General features: G+C 42.0%; 1 protein-coding gene across 1 annotated transcript in view; it reads right to left on the reverse strand.

Annotated features, from left to right (window-relative positions):
- The window catches only part of cntn3b (contactin 3b), a 156,014-nt gene that overhangs the window by 13,112 nt on the left and 128,057 nt on the right, over window positions 1-14,845 (reverse strand). The window contains exons 13-18 of the mRNA XM_061923961.1: window positions 10,457-10,574; window positions 8,211-8,369; window positions 7,964-8,113; window positions 3,053-3,123; window positions 2,507-2,741; window positions 1,085-1,194 (exon numbers count right to left, since the gene is read on the reverse strand). Of these exons, the coding sequence (XP_061779945.1) occupies window positions 1,085-1,194; window positions 2,507-2,741; window positions 3,053-3,123; window positions 7,964-8,113; window positions 8,211-8,369; window positions 10,457-10,574 (843 nt within the window). The remainder of the gene's footprint in view (window positions 1-1,084; window positions 1,195-2,506; window positions 2,742-3,052; window positions 3,124-7,963; window positions 8,114-8,210; window positions 8,370-10,456; window positions 10,575-14,845) is intronic.

Consider the following 14,845-nt stretch of genomic DNA (forward strand, 5'->3'; position numbering starts at 1 on the left):
ACTTTATTCATTACTCGCGGTTTTACGAAAATTATTAGACATAAACTGTGTTTACCAATAATTTAGCTTAAAAACATTTTTTTTTTTCAATCATTCGAGTACATTCGGGTAGTCTTGTGTAATGCAGTATTTTGTGTCTATTTAGGTATGGTTAACCTGAGTGCTGAAATCGTGGAAAAATATATGTTCTTAGCGCGCCTGAAATGGGCTGTCTGCACTCTCAAAGTGCATGTTGTTGCCAAATGTATTTCATATGCTGTAAACCTAGTTCATATCCATCCATCCATCCATTTTCTACCGCTTATTCCCTTTGGGGTCGCGGGGGGCGCTGGAGCCTATCTCAGCTACAATCGGGCGGAAGGCGGGGTACACCCTGGACAAGTCGCCACCTCATCGCAGGGCCAACACAGATAGACAGACAACATTCACACTCACATCCACACACTAGGGCCAATTTAGTGTTGCCAATCAACTTATCCCCAGGTGCATGTCTTTGGAGGTGGGAGGAAGCCGGAGTACCCGGAGGGAACCCACGCAGTCACGGGGAGAACATGCAAACTCCACACAGAAAGATCCCGAGCCCGGGATTGAACCCAAGACTACTCAGGACCTTCGTATTGTGAGGCAGATGCACTGTTAAGCCGCTGAAATCCGAGTCTGAATCCGAGCTAATGTCGCTATACCTTGCTGTTTTTTCCGCCATGTTTGTTTGTATTGGCATCACTGTGTGACGAAAATAGACGGGTGTATATAACGATGGTTAAAATCAGGCACTTTGAAGCTTTTTTAGGGATATTGCGTGATGGGTAAAATTTTGAAAAAAACATCGAAAAATAAAATAAGCCACTGGGAACTGATTTTTACTGGTTTTAACCATTCTGAAATTGTGATAATGTTCCCCTTTAAGTACCGGTACGGATATCAGTTATAACTAAAATAATACCTATCTCTCGTTATGATGAACATAAACAATATGTGGTTTGGACGGTGAACAACCCAAAGTGAAGACCTTAATATTCACATTTTCTTAAAAAGAAAGAAAATGAAAAAAAAAAAAATGACATTGCAACATGTTCTAACACACCTCATATCCAAGCACTCTTTCAGGGATGGCTGGAAGACTTTCCCAGATCACTTCAATTTGTGTTGCAGACACACTCCGAGCTCTAACCGTCTTAGGAGTCACACTGGGGACTGCAGAAATAGAGCACATGGTAAGAATCCGTGAGGCTCAGCATCTCGCAGACTAATAGCAATAAGTAGAGAGCACAGAACCGACCTGTACTTTCACAGGAAAGCTATTTCCCCTGCTCTTTTAATGGGATCTGTGACTGACATAGGGGAATAGTGTTGCCCAGCAAATTCAATTAACAGTATACCTCCCTGACAGCACAGTGTGGCGTGGCGTCTGCTAGGATTTCCCGTAATCTACCAGCATGGTAACTAATATGAGGTGGGCATTCCCAGCTTGGGTGTGTTAGAAAACAGCATCGGTGTAAGCATCGACAGAACATTAGTATTCAAGGTCAAGCTGTAAGCAAATATCAATAGTGGTACTCCAAAGAGTCACTTCATTAAAGTACAGTGTTTTATTTTCTTATATTCAAGCAGTGTTACTGTTCAAACTGTATATATTGTTATAGTGTCCAAACATATTGAATATACTTGTTATTTGTAGATAACATACTTTCAGTTGTCATATTCACAATTCAATAAAAGTCTCTTCAGCCTGGATTTGAACATTCCCAACGTTGAGGCCCGTCTCACATCTTCTGGAAGACTATTCCAGATTTTAGGAGCATACGACTGAAAAGCAGTTTAACCATGTTTGGGTCTGATTCTGGGCACCAGCAGGAGACCACTCCCTGACGTTCTCAGAGTTCGAGATGGTTTATATGTCTCTAATATGTCAGAGATGTACAAGGCCACGAAATTACTTGTAGACAAGGAGAGCTGTTTTAAAGTCTATTCTTCGAGCAACAGGAAGCCAGTGCATGAGCTAAGAACTGGACTACTGTGGTCATGTTTCCTGGTTCTCGTCAGGACTTGAGCAGCAGCATTTTGAATATACTGCAGCTCGTTTAGAGAGCCCAGTGAGAAGGTCGTTACAGTAGTCAAACCTGCTGGAGACAAAGCCATGGATGAGTCTTTCTAAGACATCATCCCTCCTGATTTTGGCAATGTTTTAGATGGTAACAACTGCTGATGTTATTGACTTAATGTAGCTGTTGAAGTTCAAGTCTGAGTCCATTATTACCCCTGAATTTCAAACCTGATTTTTAGGTTTCAGGGAGAGGGTCTCAAGGTGACTAAGAATAGTTTCTCTCTGCTTCTCTGGGTCAAAGACAATGATTTAGCTGAAGTAAACTGATTGACACTGATAATGTTGTTCATTGCGGTGGTACTCGGAGAGTCCAGTGTTTTCTGAGGTGGTACTTAGTGAATAAAGTTTGAGAACCACTGCTATTTAGAAAATAATCTCTGCTGATGGGCGTGCATACTGTACCGTCCTCTGCCGAGAACACGGTGGCGATAGAGCTGAAGGGCCCCTCCCCTCGATTGTTGAACGCCCCGACTTTCACATCGAAAGGTGAAAAGGGCGGGATGGTGTCATTGTGGAAGACATAACGTGCAACGCCAGGTGTGGAGATGACGGCCCGCGTCCATGTAATCGTTCCCACGGGCCTGAGGGCGATGATGTATCCGAACCCCTCGCCGTTTTGCACTTCTTCAGAAACAGGCTGGGAGCGAAACACAAAACTATAGTGATATTAAAACGCAGACAGACAGAGAAACAGACTGACTAATGTCTGTGCTGGTACTTGGTAATATTACTGGGAACACTTAGCGATCACCCTTCGTATTTCCCCTTTGTACAGTAGCTATGTGATTGTAGCTTTCTGCATTTGAGACGGAAACACGGCACTCTAAACCGGGGAGGCGTGTCTCACTTAGCTGGATCATTAAATTACACGGCTCATTCTGCATAATTAGGCAAAGCCATTATTCGACAATGGCGAGAATTGTAAAAAAAATGTGACAGACGACTTACCTCCCATGTTATCACCAATTCAGACTTTGTGCCGCCTCCTCCTCCGATATCAGTCGGGGCCGTATCAGGAACTGTGAGTAAAAAGCCCAGAGAGGAGCAATTAGACAGTTCCCAAAACACAGCAAACACTTCAACTGTACACGGAGCTTCAAGATAAGGCTGCCAGCAGGTACAGCCTGATCAAGCTTGATCCAAATAGTCAGTTTTGCAAAATGTAAAATTATGCACAAAATTAATGCATTCTAAAAAAATTCCACTGTTCATAAACACAAGTGCTATTTTTCTTCATCAATACAGATTTGCCAAATCACTTCTGTATTTGATTCCCTTGTTCCAGACAGCTGTCTGTTTATAACCAAAGAACAATCACCCCCTAGATCAGGGGCGTCATACGTACGGCCGTATCAGGCCCGCGAATAGGTCTAATCCGGCCCACATGACGCGTTTGCCATGTATAAAAAGTAGCTGCAATTTTAATGAAATAAACTGCTGTTCTAAATGTGTCCACTGGATGTCACAATGGCAATTCAAGTGTAACCCACGTTACACATGATACCGTTTCAAGATGACGTGTCAGCTGACTTTAAGTGCCCTCTGAATTGGCTTCCGCTACTCCATTTGGCGCAGGTGCAAGCAATCAGCCGCTTCTGTTTTGGCAGGCAGCAGATGGCGGCAGACTACTGCAGTATCGAGGCACAATACCTTCTTTCGTTGTAAATGATCCACTCAATGGATACAATAACAAAACAGTAAGATGCAAAGACTTAAGTCAAAATGACCATCATCTTTGAAGCAGTTAGAGTTCTGTGCAGCGCTCGCAAATGGTTGATGGCCCAATGCGCACCCTGAACTCCATTGTAAAAATGTGTTTCTACACAGTTGTTCTATTTTTTTTATGCTTAAATCTTTTATGTTTACATCGATTAAGTTTGTAGTCATGTTGCCTTGATTTGGGCTATGGTGTCATGTTGATAATTGTTTTGTTTATATTACAATTGTATAATTTGGATGATGATAAATTAATCTGTTGTGGCAGTTGCGGATGTCACCAATGTGGTGGTTTGAGAAAACACTTGTTTTTTTTTAGAAATTATGATCTGCCAACATGAGAATGCTAAACAGGAAGTGCTTAAAGTTGAAGGTTTTCTAAATACATTAAAACAAAGTCTGAGTGCATTATGTTCTTCATGGGGTTTTTGAAAATGCACCAATTTTTTCCTCAGAATTTTCAAATGCTTTGTTAAGAGGATTATTTGTAATATGTACATTTTCAGAATGTGCCTGTTCTATTTTTTGTTAACAATGTAAAACACAGAAAACAATCTGAAGTTGTCTTTACTTTGAAGTTATTATGCCATGACTTTACCAGTCCGGCCCACCTGGGAATAGACTGTCCGCCATGCGGCCCTTGGGCTAAAATGAGTTTGACACCCCTGCCCTAGGTTCACATTTTGCACAGGCGGCACCTACTGTATGTTGCTGGCTATGTACCAACATTTCCATTGGTTACTCTCACAAGAGTGAGGTGCCTCATACAATTTGATCGTAGAGTGTTCCCTCGCCACTTCGCGGTTCACTTACTATGGTCTCAGTGCATCGCAGATTTAAAAGTACCAATAAAGACCACTGAAGTTTTGAGTACCCGTTTAAGTTTCCATGTGGAAATTAGTGTCATTGTAGTGCATGGCTCTCAAACCTAATTTACCTGGGGACCCGCTCAAAGTATTCACTTCAGACTCACATTTTAACAAACTGACTAAATATGTATGTAATATGTACACTATTTTATTTAAGGACAAACTTGCAATAAGAAACATATGTTTAATGTACCCTAAGATTTGGTATTAAAATCAAGCCAATAATGCAATTTTTTTGTGGTCTCCTTTATTTTGAAAAGTACCGAAAAGTATCGAAATAATTTTGGTACAGTTACCAAAATATTGGTATTGTGACAACACTATAGTGCACACAATTTTGTTGTTTGCACACGCTGTTTAGCGCGTGGTATTTGGATTTGAGTAAATCAGGCCCAAAATGTCCTTGGTTTGTGCTTCATTTTGTCGACCGGTAGACTATTTCTGATAAACCACACTTCAAACACATCTTGTTTATTTTATTTCTAAGGCACAGGCAATATCGTACAGCTAGTATCATTGTCCAAATACTTCTAACCTACCTAACTGTCACGGAGCAAGCGCATGCCGCTGCGCGTTCCTCAATGAGCTCCGCTCATCTCCTGCTTCAGCCGGCGGCTGCCATAAATCAGCAATCCGCACACCTGAAGCTGATGATCAGACCTGCCTTCATAAGCCTGCACAACCTGCTATCCTGGGCCAGAACGTAGCTACCTGTCCTGTACAGTAAGCCAAACCAGTCTAGCTCTATGCATACTCTCTCTCTATGCTTCTCCCCCTCCATGTTGATTTTTCTCGTGTTTTCTTGACGATCCAGCAGCCTCCCTCCGTTCCCGCGTTACGAGCTGTGCGTCTCGTCTCTCCGCGTTCCCTCTGCTTCCCTGACTGCCTCTTGGATCTCGACCTCCCGCCTGGACACGGACCTTCGACGCCCTGCTATAGCCCCGACTTCCTGCCTGCTCACAGACCTCCGAGCTCTGCCTTGTCCCTCTTGATCTTCCGCCTCTCGCTCAACACTACCGGTAACACTCAACAGCGAATCACCACACATAGTTTCACACACACACACCCTTTGGATTCGTCACACTCCATTCCCCTTGTTTGTATATTGTTAGAATAATTATGTATATATTATCACACTAACTTTAGTATGCTTAAAGTCTGTTGCTTTAGTTATTAGCTATTGTGCTCAAGTTAGACTTTTCTAATCTATGCAAGGCCAAAACTTCTTGTCTGAGGGTGGCCTCAGCCACAGATGTTATCTTTGTTTTAGCCCGCTAACAGCCAAGGACTTCAACGACCTCAACGAAGATAAGATGACAGCACGCAGATGAAGCAGAAACTTCAAGGACCTCAACGAAGATAAGATGACAACACGCAGACGAAGCGGGGACAAGGCGAAATCACAAGACCGCCAGCACATTCCGTCACGTATTGTGCGTCCTGGACCTGCTTTGCATAATATATGTAAACACTCCTTTTAGAGGCGGCCTTAGTGTTGTTGACTGTGGAACTCCTGAATAAATAGAGGGACGCAGGAGCTGAACCTTAGAGCGTAGGGCGAGACTGTGACTAAGTGTGCAGCTCCATGCGTTCTCCTCATGAGCTAAATTGAACTCTGTGTCTGCATGATTCCTTGCTTCTTGTCTGATTAATAGATGTCATCAGTGTTTGAACTTGACATATATATTATTATTATTTGTTATTCATATATAGTATATATGCATATATAAATAAAACACAGCCCAAAATACTACGCCCCTGTTGTCTGTGCCGTCTCCTCCTCCTGTACACGTAACACTAACGTTATACATACTTGATGTGTTATTTGCCTTACTCAGGTAGGTCAGTCTTTAAAGGGGAACATTATCACCAGACCTATGTAAGTGTCAATATATACCTTGATGTTGCAGAAAAAAGACCATCCATTTTTTTAACCGATTTCCGAACTCTAAATGGGTGAATTTTGGCGAATTAAACGCCTTTCTATTATTCGCTCTCGGAGTGATGACGTCACAACGTGACGTCCCATCGGGAAGCAATCCGCCATTTTCTCACTTTCGTCGGTGTGTTGTCGGAGGGTGTAACAACACGAACAGGGACGGATTCAAGTTGCACCAGTGGCCCAAAGATGCGAAAGTGGCAAGAAATTGGACGAAATTTGTTCAAAATACGAGGCTGTGGGGAAAGCCGACGAAATGGTCAGTCGTTTGTTCCACACACTTTACTGACGAAAGCTATGCTACGACAGAGATGGCAAGAATGTGTGGATATCTTGCGACAATCAAAGCAGATGCATTTCCAACGATAAAGTCAAAGAAATCTGCCGCCAGACCCCCATTGAATCTGCCGGAGTGTGTGAGCTTTTCAGGGACAAAGGACCTCGGTAGCACGGCAAGCAATGGCGGCAGTTTGTTCCCGCAGACGAGCGAGCTAAACCCCCTGGATGTCTTGGCTCACACCGTCCCTTATGCCACCGAAGATGATCAAGAGAAGAATATCGACCCTAGCTTCCCTGGCTTGCTGACATCAACTCCAAAACTGGACAGATCAGCTTTCAGGAAAAGAGAGCGGATGAGGGTATGTCTACAGAATATATTAATTGATGAAAACTTTATTCATTACTCGCGGTTTTACGTAAATTATTACACATAAACTGTGTTTACCAATAATTTAGCTTAAAAACATTTATTTTTTTCAATCATTCGAGTACATTCGGGTAGTTTTGTGTAATGCAGTATTTTGTGTCTATTTAGGTATGGTTAACCTGAGTGCTGAAATCGTGGAAAAATATATGTTCTTAGCGCGCCTAAAATGGGCTGTCTGCACTCTCAAAGTGCATGTTGTTGCCAAATGTATTTCATATGCTGTAAACCTAGTTCAGAGTTGTTAGTAATTATCTTATCAGACAGTGTTAAGTCACTGAAATCCGAGTCTGAATCCGAGCTAATGTCGCTATACCTTGCTGTTTGTTTGTATTGGCATCACTGTGTGACGTCACAGGAAAATGGACGGGTGTATATAACGATGGTTAAAATCAGGCACTTTGAAGCTTTTTTTAGGGATATTGCGTGATGGGTAAAATTTTGAAAAAAACTTCGAAATATAAAATAAGCCACTAGGAACTGATTTTTAATGGTTTTAACCCTTCTGAAATTGTGATAATGTTCCCCTTTAAACAGTCAAAATCAATGTAATAAAATTTATTTTTATAGCCCTTAATCACAGGTGTATCAAAGTGAGTTGAGGGTATGTGGAGTTATTTGGTTGTACTTACTAGTATCTTCTGTCCTGGTTTTAGCCGAGGCGGGACTGGGCTTACCGAGGCCCACAGCATTGCGTGCCACAACTCTGAACTCGTACTCTACCCAAGCGTTCAAACCCACCACCGTTGCAGTCAGCGTGTTGCCATTAACCACTTCAGGCACTGTCATTTGGAGAAAAAAAAATGCAGAAATTGAACGTTAAAAGAATAAAAGGACCCTCATAAATACAGCCTGTGGGTGGGCGATGTTTGAAGATACCCGTCTCAACAGCCTGCCAGCCCACGGTAAAAGGGGTCCGACCCTGGATGATGTATCCGGTTATGGGGCTGCCGTTATCTCTTCCAGGAGTCCAGGAAAGCTGTGCGGTGCTGTCTGTGATTTCCTCCACTGTCACTTTGTCTGGAGGGCCTGGTGGACCTAAATCGATGACACAACCAGCGGGGTCAGCACCACTCTTATGCCAATAGGTCTCCTGCCGTCAGACTTATCAAGACCATCATGTTATCATTAATTAAGAGCTCCGTCCTTGATATGCGGGACCAAACTAACTACCATTAATGGTACAATATATTGAATGGGGATCATTTATTAGACATGGATGAGTGAGGAGGCCAAAATAAAGTGTGCAGTGTGAGTGTTGGTGACAATGCCGTTTAGGTCTAATATGCTGCTCGGTTATTCAAATGATTTCCATGGTATTGCACGGATGTGTAAATTAACCAATTAGAATCATTTTCTATGATAAACATTACCTCCTCTAAGCACCTGGGACAGCTACTACGGTCTAAGGGCATGAATACCAATGTAACTCACTGGAGATAACCCTGCACACCAGCGTTCGACACACGGCACATACCAATGAGGCAACCACAGCCGGGGCCCCGAGTCACACATGTCAGAGAGAGTGTGTTTGGGTTTTTGATTTCGACCACAGGTTTATATAAATCAAGCACTTAGGCATGCAGACTTTTTTCTACAAACATTTGTGAGGGAATGGGCCGCTCTCAGTGATTTCCAGCGTGGAACTGTCATAGGGTACCACCTGTGCAACAAATCCAGTCGTGAAATGTCCTTCGCTCCTAAATATTCCAAAGTCAAATGTCGGCTTCATTATAAGAAAATGGAAGAGTTTGGGAACAACAGCAACTCAGCCACAATGTGGTAGGCCACGTAAACTGACAGAGAGGGGTCAGCAGATGCTGAAGCACATAGTGCAAAGGGAATTTCTGCGACAGAGCTCCAAACTTCATGTGACCTTCCAATTAGCCCACGTCCAGTACGCAGAGAGCTTCATGGAATGGGTTTCCATGGCCGACCAGCTGCATCTAAAGTTAAAGTTAAAGTACCAATGATTGTCACACACACACTAGGTGTGGCGAAATTATTCTCTGTATTCGACCCATCACCCTTGATCACCCCCTGGGAGGTGAGGGGAGCAGTGGGCAGCAGCGGTGGCCGCGCCCGGGAATCATTTTTGGTGATTTAACCCCCAATTCCAACCCTTGATGCTGAGTGCCAAGCAGGGAGGTAATGGGTCCCATTTTTGTAGTCTTTGGTATGACTCTGTTTAACCTACCGATCTCAGGGCGGACACTCTAACCACTAGGTCACTAAGTAGGTAAGGTCTAAGCCATACATCACCAAGTCCAATGCAAAGCGTCGGATGCAGTAGTGTAAAGCACGTCGGCACTGGACTCTAGAGCAGTGGAGACGCGTTCTCTGGAGTGATGAAACACGCTTTTCCATCTGGTAATCTGATGGACGAGTCTGGGTTTGGAGGTTGCCAGGAGAACGGTACATTTCGGACTGCATTGTGCCGAGTGTGACATTTGGTGGAGGAGGAATTATGGTGTGAGGTTTTTTTTCAGTAGTTGGGCTTGGCCACTTAGTTCCAGTGAAAGGAACTTTGAATGCCCCATTTTGGACAATTCCATGCTTGTGGGAACAGTTTGGAGCGGGCCCCTTCCTCTTCCAACATGACCGTGCACCAGTACACAAAGCAAGGTCCATAAAGACATGGATGACAGAGTCTGGCGTGGATGAACTTGACTGGCCTGCACAGAGTCCTGACCTGAACCCGATAGAACACCTTTGGCATGAATTAGAACGGGGACTGAGAGCCAGGCCAACATCAGTGTGTGACCTCACCAATGCGCTTTTGGAAGAATGGTCGACAATTCCTATAAACACACTCCGCAACCTTGTGGACAGCCTTCCCAGAAGAGTTGAAGCTGTAATAGCTGCAAAACGTGGACCGAGATCATATGGAACCCTATGGGTTAGGAATGGGATGGCACTTCAAGTTCATACGTGAGTCAAGGCAGGTGGCCAAGTACTTTTGGCAATATAGTGTACCTCTGAAGTAGATAGTGTTTTTGCCAATAATACTCACAGCATGCCTATGTTTCCTCATTTCCCTATTGGAGCTGTGTTCTACAAATATGGGTCTATCATTGCAACATTGACATCAGACAAATGAATAAAATGCAGTCAATAACGGTTACCTTTGACAACCAGGATGGCAGAGGCGGACAGACTCTCAACCTCAGTGTCAATAACGCAGACGTACTTCCCACCATGGTTCAGTTGTATGTTGCGGATCATCAGATCCCCCGATATAGTCTAAAAAGAAACATCATCGTTAAAAAGAATGCGCTAACAAAAAGTATGATTTGATTTCGTCATTCATGCTTTTGGGTCTGCAAGATTTATGAAGCCGTGCACAATCACGGTCTCGGTAGAGCATCGATGTTTCAATCTTCTCAGACGACGACGGCAGACCTGGCAGATGTAGTAGCGAGTGCAAATAAAGCCATTGGCTGCCCTTCAGGCTTCATCCCACCCTCCCTGTTTTCTCACCGCCACAAACAACAGCCAGCGCCAAGCAGGAAACGAAAAACAAACAGTCGAGTTAATTGGTAAGCTGGTCCTAATTAGCGTGTAATTGCATAAGCATAAGCAAGATAGCAGTGCAGTGTAAAGAGCAAACATCATTTTGAATTAGCTACATGCATATATGCTCGCAAAACACAATATAACATTTTTTTGGGGGTTTTGGATTTTATATATGACATTTGAACTCACCATGTATTTTTTTTTTTTATTGCACCACCACTACTGACTAATTGTTATATGCTTTTATAGTGTTTTTTTCTAATACTAATTTTAACAATGTAAATAGAATAAAGTCCATACATTTTCCCTATTCAGGTAATAATACATGGATGTATGTGTGTGTGTGTGTGTGTGTGTGTGTGAGATATTTCTACCCTTCTTGAGGCATCAACAGGGAAGAGTACCTTCCATATGAGGACCGGTGAACAAATTAGGACATAAATCATGGTCCCGATTCGGAAAACCATTGCATCTGATAGATTTCACCACCAGCGGAGCAAATGAGACATTCTCTATCAAAATTAGGGTAGTCCCAAAAAGGAGGGATTTTTCACATTGATACTGTCGGTTTTAAAAGTGCTCCCCCCCTCTGGTCAACATATGAAATAACAAGTGTGTGTAAAAATTTGAAGTGCGCCCCCTCTGGCCAACATATGTAATAATAAGTGTGTGTAAGAAATGTAAATGCGTCCCCTTTGGCTAAAAGTAATTTAAAAAAAAAAAATATATATATATATATATATATATGACTCCGGCTTCCTCCCACCTCCAAAGACATGCACCTGGGGATAGGTTGATTGGCAACACCAAATTGGCCCTAGTGTGTGAATGTGAGTGTGAATGTTGTCTGTCTATCCGTGTTGGCCCTGCGATGAGGTGGCGACTTGTCCAGGGTGTACCCCGCCTTCCGCCCGATTGTAGCTGAGATAGGCTCTAGCGCCCCCGCGACCCCGAAGGGAATAAGCGGTAGAAAATGGATGGATGGATGGATATATGTATATATAGACATACTGAAGACTTGAAGTCAATAATGAATAAATTAACATTTTTCTTATAAAATTGGGAACAATTTCTCATATTCTCTCAGTTTCTGTAATATTGCAATATTTTCTCGTATAATTATTACTTTTTTTATGTAAAATTATTACTTTTCAATAGAGATGTCCGATAATATCGGCCTGCCGATATTATCGGACATCACTATATCGCCTGATATTATCGGCCAATAAATGCGTTAAAATGTAATATCGGAAATTATCGGTATCGTTTTTTTTATTATCGGTATGTTTTTAATTTTTTTAATTTTTAATTTTTTTTTATTAAATCAACATAAAAAACACAAGATACACTTACAATTAGTGCACCAACCCAAAAAACCTCCCTCCCCCATTTACACTCATTCACACAAAAGGGTTGTTTCTTTCTGTTATTAATATTCTGGTTCCTACAATATATATCAATATATATCAATACAGTCTGCAAGGGATACAGTCCGTAAGCACACATGATTGTGCGTGCTGCTCGTCCACTAATAGTACTAACCTTTAACAGTTAATTTTACTAATTTTCATTAATTACTAGTTTCTATGAAACTGCTTTTATATTGTTTTACTTTATTTTTTATTTAAGAAAATGTTTTTAATTTATTTATCTTATTTTAGTATATTTTTTTAAAAAGTACCTTATCTTCACCATACCTGGTTGTCCAAATTAGGCATAATAATGTGTTAATTCCACGACTGCATATATTGGTTGATATCGGTATCGGTAATTAAAGAGTTGGACAATATCCGAATATCGGATATCGGCAAAAAGCCATTATCGGACATCCCTACTTTTCAATGTACTTTTTACTGCAAAATGGCGACATTTGTCATATAAAATTCTGACTTTTATCACATTATTGCCAATTGTTTTTGTTCTTGTAAAATACTGAAATTTCTTGAGTAAAATTATGACTTTTATCATAATTTTGCAGGTAAAATTCCGATTATTATCATAATATTGCCAACATTTTAAAGTTTTCTTATAAAATTGTGACTTTTGTCGAGTAAAATTACGACTCTTTTCATAAAATTGCCAACATTTTAAGCTTTTCTTGTAAAATTGCGACTGTTAAGTAAAATTCCAACTTTTCATAATATTGCACAAATGTTCTTCTTGTAAAATATTGACTTGCGTTGAGTTAAATTACGTCTTTTAAAATACTGCCAAAATTTTAAGTTTTTCTTGTGAAATTGCGACCTTTTTCTTGTGAAATTCAAACTAATTTTTTACAACAAGCTTTATTATGTTTGCATTGTATGAATATATTAATGTTGTAAATACAAATCTTTATATATCTAGAAAGGGTGGTCCGAAAGAGGTAGGCATTTTTCTGAGTCTCAAGAAGGTAACAAATACAATTGTGTGTGGGTGTGTGTGTGTGTGTGTGTGTGTGTGTTCTTGTATTTATATCCTTCTTGAGACAGCAACAAAGAAAAGTACCTTCCATATGAGGACCGGTGAACAAGTTAGGACCGAAATCATGGTCCCAATACGGAAAACCATTGCATCTGATAGAGAATGTCTCGTTTGAACCCCTGGTGGTGAAATCTATGTGTCGGTTTTAAAAGTGCTCCCCCTCTGTCCAACATATGAAATAACAAGTGTGTGTAAGAAATTGAAATGCGCAAAAAATAATAAAAACAAAATAAATAAATATGTATATAGAGACATACTGTAACAACTTGAAGTAAATAATGAATATTAAAAACCAATTACAAACAAATTAAAAAAAACAACAACAACCTAAGAGCAGTCTTTTTCTCACAATGTGTCGACTTTTTTCTTATAAAATTGGATAACATTTCTCATATTCTTTCTGTTTCTGTAATATTGCAATATTTTCTCGTAAAATTATTACTTATTTATGTAAAATTATTACATTTTTATGTAAAATTATTACTTTTTTTATGTAAAATTATTACTTTTTAATGCAAAATGGTGACATTTGTCATATACAATTCGGACTTGTATCACAATGTTGCCAATTTCTTTGTAGTTCTTGTAAAATAGTGACATTTTTTGAGTAAAATTATGACTTTTGTCGTAAATTTGCCGAGCAAAATTCCATCCATCCATCTTCTTCCGCTTATCCGAGGTCGGGTCGCGGGGGCAGCAGCCTAAGCAGGGAAGCCCAGACTTCCCTCTCCCCAGCCACTTCGTCCAGCTCCTCCCGGGGGATCCCGAGGCGTTCCCAGGCCAGCCGGGAGACATAGTCTTCCCAACGTGTCCTGGGTCTTCCTCGTGGCCTCCTACCGGTCGGACATGCCCTAAACACCTCCTTAGGGAGGCGCTCGGGTGGCATCCTGACCAGATGCCCGAACCACCTCATCTGGCTCCTCTCGATGTGGAGGAGCAGCGGCTTTACTTTAAGCTCCCCCCGGATGACAGAGCTTCTCACCCTATCTCTAAGGGAGAGCCCCGCCACCCGGCGGAGGAAACTCATTTCGGCCGCTTGTACCCGTGATCTTGTCCTTTCGGTCATAACCCAAAGCTCATGACCATAGGTGAGGATGGGAACGTAGATCGACCGGTAAATTGAGAGCTTTGCCTTCCGGCTCAGCTCCTTCTTCACCACAACGGATCGATACAGCGTCCGCATTACTGAAGACGCCGCACCGATCCGCCTGTCGATCTCACAATCCACTCTTCCCTCACTCGTGAACAAGACTCCGAGGTACTTGAACTCCTCCACTTGGGGCAAGATCTCCTCCCCAACCCGGAGATGGCACTCCACCCTTTTCCGGGAGAGAACCATGGACTCGGACTTGGAGGTGCTGATTCTCATCCCAGTCGCTTCACACTCAGCTGCGAACCGATCCAGTGAGAGCTGAAGATCCTGGCCAGATGAAGCCATCAGGACCAAATCATCTGCAAAAAGCAGAGACCTAATCCTGCAGCCACCAAACCGGATCCCCTCAACGCCTTGACTGCGCCTAGAAATTCTGTCCATA

The sequence above is a fragment of the Nerophis lumbriciformis genome, linkage group LG28, assembly GCF_033978685.3.
Source record: "Nerophis lumbriciformis linkage group LG28, RoL_Nlum_v2.1, whole genome shotgun sequence".
Classification (NCBI taxonomy): Eukaryota; Metazoa; Chordata; class Actinopteri; order Syngnathiformes; family Syngnathidae; genus Nerophis; species Nerophis lumbriciformis.